Source organism: Scomber scombrus, chromosome 3 (genome assembly GCF_963691925.1).
Source record: "Scomber scombrus chromosome 3, fScoSco1.1, whole genome shotgun sequence".
NCBI classification, from domain to species: domain Eukaryota; kingdom Metazoa; phylum Chordata; class Actinopteri; order Scombriformes; family Scombridae; genus Scomber; species Scomber scombrus.
In genome coordinates, this window is record NC_084972.1 from 2,576,913 (window position 1) to 2,600,676 (window position 23,764).

At 37.0% G+C, this 23,764-nt stretch overlaps 1 protein-coding gene across 1 annotated transcript in view; it reads left to right on the forward strand.

Annotated features, from left to right (window-relative positions):
- The first annotated feature begins 278 nt into the window (after window positions 1-278).
- cntn2 (contactin 2) overlaps window positions 279-23,764 on the forward strand; it is a 46,210-nt gene continuing 22,724 nt past the window's right edge. The window contains exons 1-10 of the mRNA XM_062442183.1: window positions 279-336; window positions 8,631-8,772; window positions 10,191-10,366; window positions 10,561-10,656; window positions 11,626-11,838; window positions 13,687-13,789; window positions 13,902-14,083; window positions 14,181-14,317; window positions 17,163-17,292; window positions 18,226-18,376. Coding sequence (XP_062298167.1) covers window positions 279-336; window positions 8,631-8,772; window positions 10,191-10,366; window positions 10,561-10,656; window positions 11,626-11,838; window positions 13,687-13,789; window positions 13,902-14,083; window positions 14,181-14,317; window positions 17,163-17,292; window positions 18,226-18,376 — 1,388 coding nt within the window. The remainder of the gene's footprint in view (window positions 337-8,630; window positions 8,773-10,190; window positions 10,367-10,560; window positions 10,657-11,625; window positions 11,839-13,686; window positions 13,790-13,901; window positions 14,084-14,180; window positions 14,318-17,162; window positions 17,293-18,225; window positions 18,377-23,764) is intronic.

Here is a 23,764-nt window from a genome sequence, read left to right on the forward strand (position 1 = left end):
AGGGTATGTTAGCATGTTGATGTTTGCAATTAGTTCACATACATCCTCGCAGAGCTGTGAGCACGACTGTAAGTCTTAATGAGTGTGCAGTTCATGAAGATATGAATAATTAATAACTGCATTGCATGTCTCTATGGAGCTAGGTGTTTTTCATGAAAATCATTTAATTCTTTTTTTTCTGCGCAGGCACAGATTGGACGATTGGATCATCTTCCTGTGAGATACAGTCAAAACGTTTTGATCCCATCTACAGCTGATCTCTATGTGAGCACCAGATGATGGAGCTCTTATTGTGTCTGCTGGTGCTCAGCTCGGTGACTCTGAAGGAGGCTTTTGGCAAGTTCCATTTGAACACACGCACACATGCGCACGCCCACACACACACACACACACACACACACACACACACACACAGAGAGAGAACATACTTATAACCATTTTAACAACCAGCCTGGTCATGTTCATAGTTATTTTATATTAAAGGCCATCTGAAGAAATATTTTGCAATAATATATATATATTCAGAATCACATCCCCATCAGAGCCAGTAATACACTTCTACAGACCATCTTCAGGTATATGAAAACATACCTGAAAAGGTCTTTTACTGAAACACAGCATGTATTAAAGGATCTTAAATGAGGCAAGTGAAGAGTGCGAGTGACCCTTCTTATTAAGAACAGGGCATTTGCAATTTTTAGTTTTTTTTTTCAATAGGCTTGCAAAACGTCGCCATTAAAGATCCAATTATTAGTGTTTTTCTTACTCAAAACCTGATCACCATGTTTGGAATCCAGTGTCTTTTGCACAGGCTAGCTAATGTTAACATTATGTATGGAATTAGTCAAACAGTCTTTATAGACAAGCATGTAAAACTACCAATCACGCTCATGTCATTACTGACGGTGCCATCTGTGCCCTACCATGTGTTCATATTTCCACTAGGTGGCGACAAAGCAACAGAAAAACAGCAGGAGCAGGGTCAATTTAAAACACATTGGAGTAAAGTACAATGAAGCAGGCTAATGTAGTAGGCTATAACAAGCAAAAAAGGTGACTCTTCAAAATGAGGAAAAAATGATATGTGTCAATCCATCAAGTCTTTCTAAAGATTAAATGTTGTAAAGCAACAATAGTAATCACACTCAAAATTCCATTCCATTATAAATACAGTGTGTAGAGTCAGACAGCAGCTGTCACTGCATGTGTCAGCTTCTGTGTGTTCACATGTTTTGCAGACAGCACACAAATGTGGACATCAATGCCATTGTTGTTATTCCTCAGCCTTTTATTATTTGATGGATTCAAGTGTGCTTTGGGTTTCACCTGTCTGAAGATCTGTAGCTGTTGTCCCAACACATCAAATGCAACAGTGTGACAGAGAGGTCTGCTCTGCAAATCTGGTGTTGGACTCCACTTTATACATTGATACAGAGCTGTAATTAGGCCTACTAGTTGATCAGGGAATTATGTTAGTTTGCCGATATAATTTTGCAGAGATAATTCATTTCTATGTTTTATATAGAATTAATTTTGAATGCATGGCTGCTCAAGTGTCTTTTGTGTGACTGTATTTTACATTTCACATATTTAGAGGAAGATAATTGGATTCATGATGGACAATTGGAATTAATGACAGTAGCATACATTATAAAGGCCACATTCAATTATAATGGCAGATGGCAATATAGGAATACAAACAACATTATTCCTCCCAGAGGGGAAATTCAGGTGTTCAGCAGCAGATTGGGATTGGGTACATGGATTAGTGAGGAATAAATCACAAACATTAAGACAAAGCAAGAATTAAACAAAGTGACTGTAAAAGCACAACACATGAAAACACAGATAAGAAGACAGGCTTGGGAGGCTCCTCAATACACACGCGCGCGCACACACACACACACACACACACACACACACTACACACACACATGAATACATAAATCCATGTCCCCTTGTTTTCAATCAATGCACATATGGTTGCCTCTACCCTGAAAAAACTCTTATTTGAACAAATTGTACTGCCAGAGAGTCATTTTGGAGGGGGGAGACAAATAGACGAAGAAAATCCACCTGGCAGCGTTTAATAAACGGTGGCAGACATACAGTATACAATACCACTTGGCGTGTGACACTTACAGTAAATGACACAAAACAAGGCAATTAATTCCCCATTTGGTGTTTGATATGGGCAGATTGTGTGTTGTTAGTGGTGTTATTAACTAGAAAGAACCACACCAACATGTAACTGATGCTGTTAAATGTTTGGTAGCTCGTTCAACGTGCTAAGGTGCAGAACAAGATGAGTTCATGTTTATAAGTCACATAAGAAGGAGACTAATGTGTGTTGTTGTTTAGAGTCTATGGCTTGTGTTGTGTAGCAGGATGCTATCAGGCTGCTCTGTTGATGATAGAACACCAAATTACTGCTTAATGCAAGATTTCATTTGTTGTATTAAAACAACCTAGTAGACTACAGCTACTTTGATAACGGGAGAGTACTGTAGCAAAACTGGGGGGAGACACATCATGAAAAATTATATATATATATATATATATATATATATATATATTGTATTATATTATATATATATATATATCAGATAAGATAAGATTCACTTAACATAAACAACATACATGACAGAAACAGTGACCAAAAAACAGTAAACACAATAACATAAGTATTCAATGAGGTAGGTGAGTTGCAGATTGCTCATAGTTGAATATTTCTTCTCAGGTTTTGGTATGTTGTCAAAGAAAACACACAAGTGGTTCACAGAGCAGATATTTCAGTGTCAATTGGACTTAAAAACGTTGAGTAAGTCTATATTCTGAATGATGTCACTGCTAACAAAACACTGTTCAGTTACAGTTGTGTCTCAGGTACTTTCTGGTCCAGCTGTTAATGAAATACACTCAGTGACCTGCCCACCCTGAGGCTGGTGAAAGGACACATTTTATAACATTGAATAATTACACAATATTACCAATACATTTGAAAATTACTTTGGCGTAACTTTTTTGTGCAAAAAGGTATCATTTTTTGATTTAATAAGGATTTATTAGTAGAGCCCGGCTATTATATCGGTCAGCCGATAGTATCTACCGATACTGGCCTATCTAAGATATATTGGTATTGGCACATATGTTGCCCGAAATGTGCCGATATTTTTTTTTAAAGGTTATATGTGGTTTTTTTTATGTAGTTAGTTTTAGTTATTTATAATTATTGAATTATCAGTTAAGATTACTTTCTCAAGTTTATTGTCAAATGGTTAAAAATCATGGCCTTCATTACATATCTTTATCACAAGTGTTTTTAAGGAATCATTGCAAAAAATGTGTTTATGTATATATTCCTTATATATAACATTATTATTACATCTTGTGATGTATCGGTATCAGAATCTTTCTAGTCCTTAATATAAGTATTGGCATCGGCCCCAAAAAAACAGTATGAGTCGGGCTTTACTTGGTAGAATTCATAATTACTAATTAATTAGCCAGACAGTAGTTCAAATTAAAGATACGCTTCCTGATTTATTTGTAGCACTCCCTGAATGCTCAGATGTCCTCTCTGAGTTCACTGATAATGTGAGACTCAACATAATTCACAAAACTATTGTGTCACTAGGTAAAAATAGAGATTTAGTTAGGCTTCTGTGTGTATGTGTGTGTGTGTGTGTGTGTGTGTGTGTGTGTGTGTGTGTGTGTGTGTGTGTGTGTGTGAGAGAGAGAGAAAGAGAGAGAGAGAGAGAGAGAGAGAGAGAGAGAGAGAGAGAGAGAGAGAGAGAGACAAAAACAGAGGGTTACATTTATGGGTGCGGCTCATCTGGGGGGGATTCGGAGCCTGATTAAAATTTCATGATTGTTGTTTTAGATGGCGAGTGGAGAATTCAATTTTCTCGAAGAACACCAACCCCCCCCCCCCCCATCAGTCCTTGCGCTTTGAAAGAATGCACCACTGTGATGAATGATAGATAGCGATGGAGGTGTAGCTTATGCTGGAATTAACAAGCCCTATACCAGCTTGATGAAATGTGCAGTCACGCGTGCTCGGCCCCCCCCCCTGGACCCACTCCTCTCGCTCCACACACCACACTGGAAAAAAAGGCTGTTCATTATGAGCTGTGGTGAGCTGAATAACACATGTGCACGCTCACATGCACACAGACAACAGATGTGAAAGGTCTTCACCTGTCTATAAGCGTCTGGTACAGTACGTGGATGCAGTGAAGCCACATAAACCTCAACATCAATGCTGCAAAATGTTACTTATAGATTTTGTTTCATGTTTTTTTTTATTTTTTATATTTGATTTCAATTTAAGAAAGTTAAAAGTCATTTTGTTAATAACTGTTAGTGCCGACATTGGCAAGCTATACTATTAAGGTGACAGAGTGTACAGCTAAAAAGTGAAGGTAGAGTCACTGTTGCATCAAATATTATAGTGTGTGTGTGTGTATGTGTGTGTGTGTGTGTGTGTGTATTCTTTTTGCCCTGTGGCAGTAAGCCAGATGAAATATTTGAGGGAAAAGGAAGAAAGTTTCTTTTACATTGTGGCTGTCTGTTAAAATCAATACACATTATACCTAACACTGTGCAGTCTGAGCCTCTACAAGCCTATATATTTTACTTCAGTAGAATCATGTAGAAGCAGACTTCACTTACCTCCATGGTGGAAGGAGAAGGGAAAAAGTCTAAAAAAGTCACAGCTCCAGCATCACTTGTAGTATAGAACAACTTTATTAATGGACCAACAGCTAGCTGCCTTCATCAGGCATCAATGAGAACCTTTCAACCAATGAGTTTTTATAGAGATTTTTAAATATCTTTACTATTGTACTGTACTATTTTTTACCCCTCCCATATTTATATACATATATATACTGTATGTGTGTATGAGGGTACTTTTATGTATGTGTACTAGAGCCTGTTCCATACTGGATTTTTGGGACTGATGCCAATACCAATAATAGGGAGTAAAAACAAACTGATATTGATATATATTTTATAACACCACCTCCATTACATATCTTTATCACAAGCATTTGAAAACTATATTTGAGGGATTATTACATATATATATATATATATATATATGTGTGTTCATGTATGTACAGGATGTATACATAAAGCCACATTTTTTGTGCCATGATATTTTATAGTTTAACAAACTTTAACTAACAAAACTGAATTTTAAAAAAGCAGAACAAAAACAAACAACATATGCATATGTTACAGTATGTGACCCTTTATATATTAAACTTGAATTTTAAAAAGTATAATATTGGCACATATCGTACAACATATTCAGTACCGATATATCTGTCATATGGTCAGTATTGGTTCATAATATTGGCCGACCAATACATCGGTCAGGCTCTAATATGCATATATATATATATGCTGCATACATATATAATATGCATATATATATATATGTGTGTGTACGTGTATTTATGTATTCATGGCATATCAAATAGACACAGTTCAGATTGTAAGCTGTATTTTCTGGTTTATGGATCAAATATGGAGTCACCCGTGTCTCCTGCCTCCCTGCCTTACTGGGATAATGATTAACCTGAAGTCACATGACAATATACCCAACACACCTTAGTAGATACCCCATTGGCTGACACATATCTGAATGCAAATAATTGGTTATTTTTTGTATATTTTTTTACCCTTATAGATGTTGTCTGCTTGTTAAATACTGTTTGTAATGTGTTTTATGATGACTCTGATGAAGGTCACCTATATAGCTAGTAGTAAAGTAACTATAGCTGCCAAATAAAAGTAGTGGATGACAATATCTCCCATTGAAATGTAGTGAAATATGAACAGAATAATATAGAAATGACCTCAACATTATAATTCAATTCATTTGTTTATCCTCCTCTGCAAGAGTTACTGTGAGTTTCTGATATTTACATAGAAACACACTGTTTCACCTTCTTTTACTTGCCATGTTTTGGACAGACATGTATTAAGATGAAGAGATACGAAGAAGTGTAATTACCACTTCAAATTCTTAAGCCTTAAATCCAGAATGTGTAGACCCTTGTTGCAAGTCATGTTTTGAGCGGATGGGGACTTTAAGAATGTAATTAGCTCTGTTTGAATGCTAGATTGTGTTGTTTGCTCTGAGACAGATTGGGAAATAAATGTAGGAATACTTAAACAGATAGTCAGTGTTTTCCTCTGTGCTGAAGGGAGTAGTGGGAGGAATTTCACAGTTTAATGACAAAAGACTCCCAGCAGTTGACAGCAGGAACCTGGCTGTACTGACTACATGACCTCACAACTGTGTACAGTAGAAACAGTTTGTAGAGCAGTGTGAGGAGCCAGTGTGAGGGCTGCAACCATTAGTCCATTCATTGAGTTGTCAAACTATTAAATGAATTTGCCAACTATTTTGATAATTGATTCATTATCTTGAGTCATTTTATAAGCAAAAAAAACGTCCAATCTCTCTGATACCGGCTTCTCAAATAAGTTCTTGTTTCTTTTGTTCTTTATGATAGACTGATTATCTTTGGATAGTAGGATTATTGTTTGAAGACGTCATCTTTAGCTTTGGGAAACAATGATCACTGTTTTTTCACAATGTCCTAACATTAGAGGACCAAACAACTAATAGTTCAATTGTTCAGTTCAGTTCAGTTCAGTTCAGAACTTGATTGTTCCTCAAAGGGGGAATTTGATTTGCAGTGACAGTACAACTAACAGCTAACACAACAATAAATAAATAAATAAACAGGGACATAGAACATCATGGCAGCATACAGCACAACCAAACTTGATGGTAAATGGTAAATGGACTGTACTTATATAGCGCCTTTCTAGTCTTTACGACCACTCAAAGCGCTTTACACTACATTTCATTCACCTATTCACACACATATTCATACACTGATGACAGGAGCTACCACACAGGGTACCAACCTGCTCATCAGGAGGAAACTAACCATTCATTCGCATTCATACACCGTTGGCACAGCAACAGGAGCAATTTGGGGTTACGTGTCTTGCCCAAGGACACATCGACATGTGGACTGGAGGAGCCGGGAATCGAACCGCCAATCTTCCAATTGGAGGACGACCGCTCTACCTCCTGATAAAAAAAAACAATCATGATCAGAGTTAAAAGTAGAAGTATCAAAAGAGTATAAAAGAGTGAACTCTGTCATCCATTAAAAGGTCACGGTCACAGTCATTTACACAATTGTTTAAAGATGTCTCACAAAAGCAAACTATATTTGAAGGATAATAATAAAATGTCATCACGAGTTGTGCAAGTTAACTGCATTGAAACAAAGGAACATTTGTACCTGTGTGTTAGTGCCGTAGGTGCTTATATCTCCATCCAGAGATTAGAGGGAGGGAATTCCTCCAAAAGTGGTCAAAGCTGGACAGAGATCAGTGTGAGAGCTGCAGCAGGCCAACTATCTGACTGGGCCTTAACCATTTTGGACAGACGATTTTAGTTTTTTTGTTTACATCTATACAAAACTTTATTCATACAATTGAGAAAATAATCAGCAGATTGAATCACTGATTGAAATGACTAATTGTTAGTTGCGTCCCTACTGTAGTGATGGATGGAACCTCAAATGTAGAGAACAGATTTATTACACGTTTAAACAGCAAAACAATTTCATCTAATTTCAGTTGTTGTATCATTCTAGAATATTTCAGTCATATATCAGTCATCATGCACCTTACTTTACACAATCCAAGTGCTCCACTTTTCCAACTTTAGATCAAACAAGGAAAAACTTGCGTTCTGTGTTAGTTATTAATCATGCATTTCTTTCAATTTACTGCTGGTGCGGTGTTCACGCTGAGCTGAAATATTGTATAACGATCAGATCTCCACTGTGTCTGTAGTCAGTTTTCCTCCCACAGATAATCACACTCTTTGCAACTGGTTTCAAAGAGAGACTGTAGCAGCCGTCTCTCCTGCCCACACTCTCCTCCATTAAACCTGCATTTAAATCCTTGTTATCACAGGCTAACCAACGCAGGGTCACAATGCTTTACCGGGCTAAAGGGGGCTTGTAGCTTTTAGCATTTGGAATCAAATTTGCATATGTTAATGGAGTTCATCTGAGATACTTCGTCCAAAATTCCTGACAACTCAAGTGTTGTAGAGATATCTATTTATGATTTGATTATATTCTAATATAAGGGACATCATGCAGTTATGACAGCAGAATATGGAGTGCCTTGTGTGTGTATTATATGGTTTACCTTCCTTTTAGTACAAGATATGTTTTTTTATTTTTTTATAGCTACACTTTCTATTCTATTCTATTATATCCTTTATTCAAAGGGTATTTAATGGCTCAACTCTGTCATTTCATATTTGTTGGTTGTGAACGTACATTAAAATCAAATGATGTATGAATAAAGTTTTGTACAGATATACACAAGAGAGAACCTGCTCCCAAAATCTAAAGCCATTAAGAGAAAAATAGAGTTTAAACAAGGAAAAGAAAACAGTGAGAAGTGTTCATATAGAGTATGTACATATAGAATCATCCAGGACTCAAATGGATGTGAAGAACTTTTGGTACAGGCTTGGTGTGTGATTAGTGTGTTGTTCAAATTGTTGTGTTCAGGTGGAGATGTGTGTGTGTCGGGCCATGACAGCGGACCTGTGTTTGAAGAACAGCCAAGCAGTTTAATTTACCCAGAAGGCCTGACTGAAGGGAAGGTGACCCTCAACTGTCAGGCCAGGGCCAGTCCAGCTGCTTCCTACAGGTGGGTAACACTCACACACACACACACACACACACACACACACACACACACACACACACACACACTCACACACACACACACACACAAACACGCATGCACATGTGCACGCACGCACGTGCACACACGCGCACACACACACACACACACACAAACACAGCTGGCTGATGAAAGTGTGTGATTTATTTTTTGAGAGCAAAACAAAAAATGTCATCAATTTGTAAAAGTGGAAAGTCTAGCACAGAGTTAGTCTAACATTGCTGACCAGTTGGTAAATACCAGCAGAAACACACAAGTTACATCATACCTACATACTTTGTGACACTGCACTTCTACAAATGAAGGATCATTAGAAAGAATGTACTGTACTACTCTAATGATAAACATGTAACCCTTACTGTTCATATTCTACACCCTCACAGTATGATCCAGCTCAGTTTTGACCTTGTCTAAGAAGCACCTCATAAAAAATATCTATAACAGATGTAGAACCACAGATGTGTTTAGAAAGCATCAATAGTTGATCTGACTGATCAATAAATGTGATTAAACCTTGATTCATGTTTCAGAGAGCAGAGAGAGTGTATTTTTTATCTTTTACACCACTAAACATCTCCTATCACACAATATCATGTCCTATTTTACCTAAGACATGAAAATATAACATAGTAATAATGATGTTAATGTATTTTATGTAAAGTGAAAATGAGCAGAACTTTATGGAAGTGTGGGGTTTATTGTATAACCATTAGAGCCATCAGTCTTCACTGCTACATCATAAAAAGAAATCCTTATTAAAACTATGAACTATTCATTTCACTAAAACACATGTCAATAGATACGGAGATAATTTGACCCAGAACAGCCTGAATGGACAAACATGTGTAGCACCTATACAAAAGTATAACATTTTAAAATATTATTTAAATTTCTTTTTTTACAGCTGTCAAATGTCAAAATGGGTCAAATTTGACCCAAACAGTATGTAAGGGTTAAAAAAAAAAAAAAGTAATTTCTCTATTTATCTTTCCTGGTGGTTTGTTTATGACTTTTTGACAACTTTGTTGTGGAATTTTTCATTTTCCACTTCATGTGAAGAGTGTACAGTAAATGACATTACCTGACTTTCCAGGTTAAGGGGTGTTACCTAAACACAGAGACCCAGAAGCTTTTGAACTGATCCTGTCAGCCTGTTATAACATATTCATGATCATATTTATGGTAAAGAAGTTTGGGAGGAAGGAAATACTAATATTGTCTTATTTACATGTGATCATGCAAGTGGCATAAATCACCTGCAGCCTACAGCAGTGTCAGTGTTGTGATATCTTTTTGTTTGTTTTACAGCTTTTTTTTTTATTTTACATATTATTTTGAAGCTGATGTTCTCATCATTTTGCATCGCTCTCTTTTCTTTGCAGATGGCTTGTGAATGGCACAGAGGTCCCACTGGGTTTGGACACCCGTTACACTCTGGTGGCAGGCAACCTGGTGATCAGCAGCCCTGAGTCTAACAGAGACGCCGGCTCCTATCAGTGTCTGGCCATCAACCGCTGTGGAACCATCATCAGCAGAGCAGCTAACCTCAAATTTGGCTGTGAGTGAGAAAAAGGCCTCAATTTTTGAAGACGTTAGAGCCGCCTGAGTGGCATTAGACAGTCGATGTCACTTTAGAAGATTTACTTCACACTTATTGAGTGTGTATTCTCTCTGCTTCTGTTACATTCTGTGTGTGAGAGTAATCTTTTTCTCTTTTTCTTGCATTTCCTTCTCTTTTGCCTCTTTCTTCAGTCCTGAATGATTTCCCTTCAGACGACAGGAGTCCTCAGACAGCATATGAAGGCATAGGAACTTTCCTGGCATGCCAGGCGCCTCCACATTACCCAGGTATCCCCTCTTCTTCAGAGTTCCTTCACATCCTGGAAAACCTGGAACATTTGAGATTTTTTTAAGAATACAAGAGAAACTTCTAAATATCTTAGAAAAAGATGTGCAGATGGAAATTGTTTTCTTTTACTTAGAAAGAAATCTCTTAAAGGGACAGGTTCACAGGTTTTCAACCGTGTGTTAAATCAGCAGTCAGGTGACCATATGAACAGTAGAGAGGTTTTCCTCTCTGTAATCATTCCTCCTGTTCATACTGACTATTAAAAGATCTCCTTCATATGAGCTTTCAGTGGAAGTGACACAATCCACAGTGTGTCCACATAGTCATTTAAAAGTAGATGATCAGTTTATATTGAGCTTCATCAGTGTGAGTTAGTCATATCAAGTGATATCTGACACATTTACAGTCTTTTTAGCATCAGATTCCCTCTTAGTGTTTCCCTGTTGAGATGTGGTGGAAGTATAGTAATAAAAAGACTTTGATACTAAAAACAATGTAACGTTGAAACATAGAAGATGAAGATTTGAAGCTTCATATTAGCTTCAGATCAACTTTTAAATATATGTTTACACAGAAGGAGGACTGTGGATTTAGTCCTCTATCACTTCCATTGTATGAGCATTATGAAGAGATCTTCTAATGGTCAGTATGAACAGGAGGAATCATTACAGCAAGAAAAACTGGTTTCAATGTTCATTTGGGCTCCTGGCTGTTGTTTTAAGACACTTGAAAATGATGAAGCTGTCCTTTAACACCATCAACAGCCAGCAGCTAAAAGAACAAGCTCACAGTGGAGAGCGGTTCAGAGTGAGTTGAATGTGTAGAGTTCTAAAGTTTAAGAAGATTAACTGGAACAATTTCATATTAAAGGGACTCTGCCGACTAGAAAGTTTAATGCTCTATCAGAATGGTATACATATAACCAACTAGATTACTTCTTAACTTGATCTACACTTTACCCTCTGCAGCTCTGTCCTACCGCTGGATTGTCAATGAGTTCCCCGAATTCATCAAGAAGGACAACAGCCGTATGTTCGTGTCCCAGATGACAGGAAACCTGTATGTGGCCAGAGCAGAGCCAAACGACACGGGGAAGTACTACTGCTTTGCCACCATCAACTTAGACATCAGCTCCAAGAGCACCTTCAGCAAGCCCAACCAGCTCACTGTGTTACCTGAGGGTATGAACGCTTTATTCTAAATATGAACAAAAACACAGAACTGAGTTTGCAGTGAGTGTAGGCATGAAGTGATAAGTGAAGTGAAAGTAGTATAGAACATACTGAGTATGACTGTATGTTATCTAGCCAACACACTTTGACATCTGAGTTCAATTTTTAAAGATATTCCTTTTGCTTTACATAAAAAATACAATATATATATTAAGAGCAGTGTTAGGGAGTTACTAGTTCCATGTGACAGCATTATGTAAGTTAATTATAAAATAAATATAAGTGTAATCTGTTACAGTTACTGATGAAAATGTTGATGATTACAAAGGAGGTTACATCTGAAGTCACACCTTTAAGATTTTACTCATTTTTTAATATTGAACATGTAACTGAATACATATATTGCTGTTTTTCATTCTTTGAAATCAATATATGTTATATTTAGTAAATAAATCATGACGTGGGTTTATTAGGAGCACACATGGACTTAAATGGAGTCACAGTACTATTATTTTATATTATAAAATCTAGATGAACTAATGAATACATTTTAAATGAGAGATAAATGTTGTTTTATAAGAAATGATCTCTCTTATAAATCATGTCAGTATCCATGAAAAACAGCTGAACTTAGATTTTGGTGCTTAATGGGAACACTTACCCTACCAGCTGGAAACATTGGTTAGAACATTAGAGAAGTCATTAAAAAGTAACAAATGTAATAAGTTACATTACTTTGTTTCAGTCTTTGAAATAGTTACATTACATAGAGTAACTAGTAATCTGTAACATTTACAAAGTAACCTTCCCAACCCTGTACATACGGTACTCAGCTCTGTGAATATTAACCTGGTCAGTAAATCTAAAAAAAGAAGGTTCAGCTCTGTGTTACTGTACTAAAAATAGCTTTTAATAGATATGCTGGCAAATGAGCAATTCAATTGTATACATAATAACAAACAGACTAGTTACAAGCTTTTAAAAATATATTTTTAAGTACATTTTGACCTTTTTTTCTTTAATATATGTTTCTTCTTAACCAGCCAACCAACACTGCAGACACCATCTCCATTAAATTTACCAGAAGGCCAGACGTTGCATTATGATACCAAAGCCCTTTATATAAAGAGTGAGACTACAGTTTGAGACTACAGTATGTTTATTACACCTCATAACATGAACATGCTGGATTGAACAAACAACATACCACATACAGCTGTTCTCAGAGGAAAGAGGACAGATTATCCTCAATAGATGAATTCTAATGGTAAAAGGACTGTACTTCTAGACTTCTGACCACTCAAAGCTCTTTTACACTACATGTCTCATTCACACACATTCATACATTGATGATGAGGGGCTACCACACCTGCTTATAAGGGAGAAACGGACATTCACACACCATTGGCACAACCATAAGGAGCAATTTGGGGTTAAGTATCTTGCCCATGGACACACGGATCTTCCGATTGGTGGCCGACCTGCTCTACCTCCTGAGCCACATTTAGCATACAAGCTGAAATATTAGTACACTTTAAACTTTGGAGAACATTAATATCCAGAGTGGATTTAATGGAAATGTGGCCCCTGCAGATATATTTTATCTTGGTAGCTCTGCACGAGTGATAAGGTTATAGCCAGTATTTTCTAATCTCGCTCATTGCTGCTGATATATTGAACCAAACGAGCAGCTGATATCACTAGCTGAGCACATTTCTCATATATCGTATAAGCTTAAGCTAATATCACCTGCTTGACATGGAGATATGCAGGACAGTGCCAACACGGGGCTCCCACTTAGACTACATGAGATAAACAATCTGAGTGAAATTGAATTTTTTTTTTTTTTTTCTGCAGCCAAACCCAGGAAGTCGGCTCCAAATATCAAAGTGCGCTTCCCAGCAGACACCTACGCCCTGGCAGGACACACCACCCAGTTAGAGTGCTTCGCCTATGGAAAGTAGGTTTCCAGATTCACATGTAGGCTTCTATATGTTCTTCTTACTCTGGTGCCACTTCCTTCACTTTACGTTTACCTTCCATCCACCCTGTCTCTTCTTTTCTTCTCACAGTCCTGTCCCCAAACTGCGATGGAGAAAGGTGGACGGGCTGATGCCATCCAAGGCGGGCCCCAGCGTCGACGGCCCCACCCTCATCATACCAGACCTCTCCTTCGATGACGAGGGGGTTTATGAATGTGAAGCCTACAACTCAGAGGGCAGCGATACGTACCAGGGACGCATCAATGTGCAAGGTGATAGCTGATTCATTGAGTGTCTCTTTATTGTGCAGAAAAGCACATATTCTTCTTTTTTACATCTTTTTTTTTCTTTCTTGTTCCTGCTCTCCAGCTCAGCCGGACTGGTTGCAGGTGATGAGCGACTCAGAGGTGGAGATCAGCTCGGAGCTGCGGTGGAGCTGCGTGGCTGCTGGTAAACCACGACCATCTGTACGCTGGCTACGCAACGGACAGCCACTCACTACACAGGTAACACAGAGTTCAGTTATTGTACTCTATACACCTCAACACAAATGTTACACTTTTTCCACTGTGAATTTGATGTAATATCATAATATCATATTAATCATAACACCTGCCAAACAGTAGTGTTGATGTCCTTCAGCACAGAGGAAATATTTTCACCCAGAGAAAGTCAAGTCCAATTAGAACAATGGTCTCCAGCCCTGCCCCTAACCCTGGGGAGCTAGCATGTTTTAGGTAGCTCCCCACTCTGACACACCTGGTTCTAATAATGAACTCGTAGACAAGCTTCAGCTGCTTGATAACGAGTTCATTATTAGAATCAGGTGTGTTGGTGACCACTGAATTAGAGAATACATTACCCCGAAATGGTCAAATTTTCTACCATTTCTCATTAAAGTAGAGTGGATATACCTACACAAAGGAAGTCAGTTTCTTCTCAGCTTCTCATTCAAGTAGAGGGAGTATTGTAGTAGTGTTTCTGATGCTGATGTGAAATGTTTTTATCCTTACGAAATACTAATTCGTGGCCACGAAATAAGTATAACGTACGCACAAAATACTAATTCGTGGCCACGAAATAGGTAGGAACTTGCGCACGAAATACTAATTAATAACATTAATATTAATATCATTCCTGGGTGCTCGGTGCACTCTCAATGCCTCCTGTATTTCTGGTTACAGCTGCACATTGTAGAGCTCTGAAACTTTAAACTTGATGCAGCTGATTTAAACATTAAGCTCAAGCTCTGACACTGTCCTATGAAATCACTTTAGTCTTTGGCAAATCAAAGTGGAATGATTTTTATTGATCAGATATTATCTGTGGTAATAAAGGATTGCGCAATTTTCTAATAAGGGTTCTATTAGCTGTAATATAGCAGTGTAAACCGGACTTCAGCAAATCAGGACCAAGCGTAAAACATCATTAAAGTGATAACATAATGGTTTAAAGGAATTATAGCACATTTCATCAGACTGATCAATAATATAGTGAACTTTTAATCTTCTGTGATTTTATTGAAGGACAAATGTCCAGAGAACACTACAGACACATTCAGTAGTTCAGTCAGAACAACAACAACCTGCAAATCAATACAAACTACATTCTGATCACTGATAGGCTATAGGTTCCCTTGGCAACGTGATACATACAGTGAGCGCTTCTGTAACTGCATCATTAAACGCTGCGGTTCATATAACCTATGTATTCCCTCAGCTGAGAGTCTGACACACATGATGCTACTTTCAAAGGAGATGATCAGGGAAAAAGGCTTTTTAAGATCATTTCAAGCTGAAACTGTGAACAGAATTTGGTTCGGACGTAGGCTATTGCAGGTTCTAGAGAAGGTGCGCTCGATTTGCTTACCCAGCTCTCCAGGAATGATATTAATATTATTAATTAGTTTTGTGCGCACGTTATAGCTATATTGTGGCCACAATTTTTATTTATTTATTTATTTTTTACCATGACACCAGAGGGGCTCCGTAAAGAACAAATTACAAAGAAAAAATGTAAAGTTTTAGATAAAATAAGAATGACAAAATTTCAAAACAAAAAATAGAAATAAAAAATAGAAATAAAGTAAAATGAATAAGTACATATATTGGAAGTATTTAACTGTAGATTGTATAGATTTGTATAGATTACCACTTGTTAAAATAGGAGGAGCACTCTTGTCTTGTGTATGGGTTTTTTTGTTTTTTTTAATAGGTTGATGATTATTTATTAATTATTATTTTTCTATATATATACATTGGTAATTTTTTAGGTGTATACAAAATGTGTATATATGTATACTATTTACATACTATACATACTATTTACTACAAAAATGAGAGAAAAAGTTTATTAAAAGTTAGAGTAAAACATTCTACCTTTGCATGAACATTGTGGGATGAAGGTAGCGATGATGATGGAATAAAACGGATGGATTGAGATCACCTGAGTGATTAACTGGTAATATTTTAACGTGTGTGTTTGTCTTGCTTTGTTAATGTGAGTTTAGTTTGGTTTACATGCTGCTGAGAAACATCTCAAAATTGACTCAGGAACAAAACAAATCTTTTTTTTTTTTGTGCATACTGCACAATTATGAATCCATAATAACATATTGAGTTGACTTTAAAAGTGTGAATCACTACACACTTATTGACTTCCTTCCTTTCAGAGGTCATTACATTGTCTGCACTGCCTGTAAATGAAACTTTCCATCACAAGTTCCTCATCTATAGATCATCTGATGATATTACCACTGTATGAATCATTCTTATTGAGGCCGTTCATCTATCTGCTCAGCATGAAAACCCACACTGAAGAGAGAATAGCAACATATGTCAGACTCTCAGGATAATGACATGAATGACATTTATAAAACTTGGTGTTTCACTTTTAGCAAACTTAATAAAAAACGAATTTGTCAATGTACCACATGAACACACACTGAGGGTGTCACACACTTGAAGGGGCTCTTCTATACCATCAGCCATCAGACTGTACAGCACCACAGCTCCCAGTACCTCCCACTCCCACTAATAAGACTGAGGCTGTCCTTACTGTTTAATACCAGGAACATTGCACACTTGTATATAGTATGAGGAATTTATGTATATTGTAGATTTATAGCATTACAGATTATTCTGCAGTGTTTTATTTTTTATCACTTCACCATTACAAGGCTACTGTTGTGTCAATGTTGAATATCCTCCTAGGCGGATCAATAAATTGACCGTACCTTACTTTACCTTACGGCACATGTATAAAACATACATGTCTCTTTTCACTTCCTTTCCACCCTTTTTACACACTCTCTCTCTCTCCTCCCACATCCTGTCTCTCTGACCTCTCCAGGACCGAGTGGAGGTGACTGGAGGTCGTCTTAGGATCAGTAACCTGGCCTTGGAGGATTCTGGGATGTACCAGTGTGTGGCTGAGAACAAGCATGGCACAGTTTATTCTACTTCTGAGCTCCGAGTCCAAGGTAGGAGGAGAGTTCCTATTGACTACTGGTACCTTTGATTAGATACCTGCCTCTAATAAATCAGCAGTTATGAAAATGTGTTATCTGTGTCGTTGAGGCAGATGAGTATTATCTGGGAAACATCACATTTATTCAGTGTACATGAAGCTAAAATAAATACTGAATTATGCTAAATGTTGGCAGAATGAGTTATAAATGATCTTTTAGAGGGAGTAGATTCATCAGTTCTTCTGATACATTTGGCGTCATGTTTTCAAAAGCAGAACTCAATACAATCACATATATAAAAAACATTTTCTTTAGAAGTCATACAAAGTCATATATTATTTATTTACATGAATGATTTATATGTTATTTATAATATTTCAACTTTTTAGATACATTTATGGCCACTGTGCACATTTTTTGTGGAATTTGAGTTGAATTTATTTTTTAAAAAATCAAAAAATACTATTACATTCTTCACATTTAATGTAAACTTATCTTCCTCTTTTATATAGTGTGATTGTTAATGTTTTTTTCAGCACAAACAAAAAGTGTAAAAAACTAAAGAATAAACTCTATCTGATCTCTGAAATCTTTATTATGGATTAATACACATTATCTGTGACTGATGACGTATTCATGATTGACTTTTTGTGCACAACTTTTGTATAAAGACTAATTATAAAGGGATCCTGTGAAAGGTCTGAATATGAACAATACGTGAGGGTCAAATTGAAAAATATATCTACAGAGTGGAAAGGCTGGGAGAAACTGAATTCCAGCTACAGAGTGTGTATTTTCAGAGCCACAGGCCTTCAGAGCAGGGGGCTTTTCTTATCGAACTGTTGGAGTTTTTGGAATAATGAGCTCTCAGACCAGTTTTCTGCCCTCTGCTGCTGTTGTTGTTGTTCTGACTCCATCCCACCATCCTGCCTCCTGTCCTTCCAGTTGAGGCTCCAGACTTCAGGCTGAATCCTGTACGGAAGCTGATCCCAGCAGCCAGAGGGGGGCAGGTGATGATCGAGTGTCGCCCTCGAGCCGCCCCAAAGCCCAGCCTGTTCTGGAGTCGTGGGACGGAGCTGCTCACCAACAGCAGCAGGTATTTAACATTAGTCACCTTACATGATTATTAACTGCAGCACAGTGGAGATGCTTTGAATTAAAAACAGCATCATAGTACAGTAACAGAGAATTATGGCTAGTTAGCTTTTAGCAGTTACAGATTGTTATATAGTGTATCACTTTAGCCTGAAGCCATGTACATGTTAATTATTCTCTATCAGGGATTTGCTAGAGATCACAGACACACCACAGGACACAATGCTATACTGCATTGTAGTGATCTTGCTCAACAGGGGAGTTTTTCTTTGCTGCTGTCACCAATAGATTGCTCATGGGGAAATGTTGGGTCTCTTTGAATTCAATTACAGAGTTCAGCTTTATTTATATAGCACATTTCATACACAGGGACAACTCAATATGCTTTACATAAAAACAAAATATCAGGAGATGATTAAACAGTAAAAATTGGAAACTTTAAAAAATACAATTAAAAAAAAAAGAAAACCCAATTATAATAAAAAGAAAACAAAGAAGAGAAAAATAGAAAGAAATGAAGAAAACAAAAAGCTAGACTGAAGTAGAGCATACAATATGAGAGTGCAGCATAAAATAATGATCAGCTTAAAATGATTAAAATAACAAACAGTGCAAATGAAAGATTAAAATGTAAAGTGCTTTAAAAGAGCTCAATCATAAGCACATGAAAATAGAAATATTTTTAACCTGGATTTAACAAATATTCACATTTGGGGCTGATTTCAGTTCTGTTTGTAGTTTTTTCCAGTCCACCATGTTTAGTTTGAATGAAAATTGAATAAATGAAAATTGAACCGAACAATGTAACTAGAAAAAAAAGGAAATAAAACTAAACTTGACCTCATATAATAAGAATATACTTCTTTTGCATCAATCTTGAGTCCTTTAATACAGTATCTGTCAGTATGATCCATAATGCTATACATCATATTTACTGTAGATTTTCTATAATATAGCTGCACAATGTACACATGGCCTAAAGTAAGTCCACATTCAAATGATTAAACAATTCATTTATTTAGAGAGCAGAATAGATCTGTATGTAGATTATTTGATGGTTCTAAATGATTATTATGTTGTAAATGCTATATCAAATATGCATATAGTTGTAATGATAGCAAGTGTGTATTTTTAGCTTTAGTGTTTTGTATAATCCACCATTAAAAATAACTGATTCCTCTCAACAGTTTCACACAAAGAATGTAAAATCATTAATATTCCACTTCTGTGATACACAAGATCAGTGTATGTGCTGCAAGGATGATAAAAAGCAGAGTTACATGAAATACATTTCTCTATAATTGATTCTCTCTCATCACCAACGTTGGGTCTTGTGGCCTTTCAGTGAGAAGTTTACACGTTTTTTTATGCTCTGTGCCTCTCACAGTCCAAACACATACACAGTAGGCGAACCTGCTCACTCTAAGAGCTGAGTTATCCTTGAAAAAAAAGAGTTTGATAGCTTTTTCTAACCAGCCAAAGTCCAAGTGAAAGTGAGATGCTGGATGTCATAAATAGGGGGAGAAGTGATAATTGTTTAAATATGGATATCATGATTTTGAGTCTTGTCTTGTCAATCATTCACATTGTTGTACACTGACAAAAAAATGACAAAAATAGTTATGTAAATAATGACCAAAGAGAAAAAAACTTTGAACCCTGCTTACTTTCTCACCTCGGCACAGCTGGCCAATTACTGCATGAAGTGGGCGTGAATGGTAGATGTCGGATTTCCGACATGGTAGAGGAAAGGTGTTGGAGGGTGTGGGGGGGGGGGTATCCAGCATTCAACCGTCTGACAAGCACTTCTGATGAACCATACTGGCAGCTTAATGCTCATGGGAGTGAATGTGAGTGAATGGTTGTCAGATAAAAAAGTAATGTGAAGAGTGGGAAAGCCTCCACAGGTTAACAGGGATATTCTCTCATCAACTATTTCATCACTTCATACAGTTCACACCATTTCTCTTTCATACAAATGAGAATAAGAAGTTGCAGCATAACTATATTGTTATACTGTATTTGTACACAGTGAATAAAAGGGCAATGCTTCTTATTCTGACTTGAGACCATTATGTTAAGGTCAGCTATGATTACACATTAAACTGTCACCGATGCCTATAATGTTCTTACTAGTGTACACTTGACAAATCTCCTGATAGGTCAGTCACTGCATGGAACTCACCCAGCTCCAGGCTAACGTTAAAAATCATAACTTTCCACTTTTGCGTTACTTTTGAGTGAGGTAACAACAGAGTCGTCAGCATCCACAACTGAAAAGGTAAGGCCTCAGTTTCTGCACAACCATAGTGAAACCGAGACGCAGCTCATTAAAAAAGAGCAACTTTTACCTCGTGTCAGCTGTGCGGAGATCAAACGCAACCCCTGGCAGTGCCGCGTATGTTTTGGAGAATTTATTTCTGTTGATTTCATCAGATTCTGTCCCAGATGCACGAAGAGTCTGTAAGCCACCGGAGTGTTTGTGTGTTTGTCAGATTGATTTTCAGATGAAAAACATCAAAGTTTAGGATAAACACACTGGAGAGAGAGAAAGAAAACATACAATATTTAATAAGAGTGAAGGTCATGCATTCAAAAGGTTTCTCAGCCCTTTGTTGATCTAATCTTAACGTCAATCCACATGTGAGTTCCCTTATTGCGAGGTATAGGCGTCAGCAGACACGTCATCCTTTCTACTCGCCCACTTCTTTAGTTGATGTCATCAGTCTGTGTGATTGACAGCGTCTGATTGATGCCATCCTCCTTTCACCCTAACACATCAGTCATTAGGTGCTGAAGCAGCAGAGTGAGTGTTAAAGCTGTTAGTCATTTCAAGCTACAAAACCACAGAGCGAAAGAGAGCAGCTGTGTAAGTAATACTTATTGTTACATGTCAAAGTTATGAATGAGTATGACATTTGCAGGAATTAACACTGTTTAATGACATTTGGGGGCGTAGCTTAACTCCAGCTTAATTCAACTCTTTTTTTTTTTTTTAACTCAGCATCCACTAGGTAAAGGAAATTCTGTTTTTATCCCTAGCTGTTCTAATCATTTAGCCACCAGATTTTTGCTGAGATGAAGGAACAGAAATTATCGAGAGTCCAACAGCGAAAGGGAGTAGACAGGTTTAAAATGAACGCCTGTTTGGACCAATTATCTAAGCCAATTATTTGTCAGTGAAGCTGAAAGTGACATACAGAGCTGCACTCTAATTTCCGGTAGAAAGGTAGAAAACTTGAGTAAACTAAAGGTGGGTGATAATGTAAAGAGAAACCAACATGCAGAATGTTGCATTATTATACTGCATCCTCAAAAAGCTAGCCATCAGCCATCAGACTGTACAACACCACAGCTCCCTGTACCTCCCACTCCCACTAATGTATTGTGTATTTATATTTATTGTTTATTGTATATAGTATTTAGAGATTGTTTTATTGTATATTTTATTATATTTTATTTATCACTTAAGAATACTGTTGTGTCGATTTTGAATTTCCCCTTAGATAGAAAATAGTTTCATGTAGTTAAAGCAGCAAAGTGAGTAAATCAGTCTGCATTGATCTGTAAATTATGCAACTAACGATTATTTTGATAATCGATTAATCGGTCGATTATTTTTTCGATTAATCAATGAATCGGATAAAAAAATATTTTTTTAATTTCCACCCCTTCATTCAAAAACAAAACATTATTTCAAATTGACGATGCAAAAAAGTGCTCAAACAACATGTTGCTGCTTGGATGTCCCTGAGTTGTTTTTAAGTAATATTAAATTATAAATAATAATTTAAACTAAACAACTAAATGTTAATGTCTGATACCTTTAACAAAATAACATTGTGTGCTACACAAAAAGAGGTATTTTCTGTTGTTCAATCGACCTGAGCTGTTGGAACAATAAATAAAAGAAAAATGAAAATTATAAAACTGTTAACAGGATTTGTTTCAACATTCAGTGGCGGTTCAGTTATATTATTTATCGCAAACTATAACAAATCGGTAATAAAAAACCTATGTCACACAAATAGAGCACACTTATAAATCAAAATTATACTCCAATAGTGTCAACCAAGAATAAAGTCTAAACCAGTTCATCTTGGTGGTGTACAGACTGGTTTTATATTATTCTTAATGATTTCACACACAACCCAAAAAAAATACAACAATTTGTCTGTGAAACTATATATTTACAGCATAAATTGTGGTTTATTTTTGTAGTTACCAGTTTTACTTTTTCCATCATTAGGCTTCCATACAAACTATGTGCACTAGATCCCCCTGCTGCTCTCCTCATCTACTACTGCTGACTGTGAGATCTCAACAGGTAGAAGCTGATAGTTCACTAACTATAACCAGGGAGCACACTGCAACAAGGTTAATGATCCACACAGTGACATTATATTATTGATATGACGCGCAAAAGCGATAGAAAACCGATCGTTTTTTGTGCACGTGCATTGATTTTATTTTGGACCAACTCCAAGGCCCAGGGAGATTCCATGGGTATAGTTTGATGCACAAGAAATGCATAAATAATGGTTTGCGTGTCAGGAAATATAATTATATAATTAAAGAATCTAAATTATGTCCATCACCCACACAGAACTTGTCAGCACACTGTTGAAATAATTTCTGAGGTCTGGGTAATTGTAGTAGCCAATGGGCAACTTCAAAATACACGCACATGTGTGAGCTTGAGGCCTGCGCTCGAAATCAGTTGTGTCAATGAATTCAATTTGGATGCGACTCCCCAACAGATTGGATCCTGTGCAAAACCTCAAGAAGTTCTGCAGAGTTGGGTGATCAGCCTCAGTAATGTACCGCTTCAGATAGCGAGCAACACCATGTTGTGCTACAGTCATCTCTTTTGGGAACTGAAGTAAATCCTTCACAGTCTTAGAGGTTGGGTTTTTCTCCAGTAACAGTTGGTGCAATCTCTCAATAGGGAGGTTGTGTGCTAAGGTATGAAGGATGGGACGCCAGAATTCAATGATGTACATGGAGGATTGAATTATAGATTTGTGACCCAATTGGGATAGTAATGGGACTAGATTGTCTTTATTTGGAATCTAATGGCATTCATGCACATCAAGGATGTCAAGCACTGCATCCATTTCAACAGAATCAAATTTCTCTAAAGCACTGAGAAGAACCTGTCTCTCCTGATCTGACAGATACTGTAGGAACACATCTTTGCAGCTACTGGGTGCTGTTCCATACAGTGCCTCCTCCAGGAATGGTGCTGCTAGCTGCACTGGAAGGTATCCAGCACATTTCCAACCCAAAACCAGGACTCTTGCCACAGCCTGCCATTCTTCAATTTGAAAATCATCCCTTATGAAAGGCACTTTAGCAGCATGCCCCATGGTGTATTTTTCATAGAACT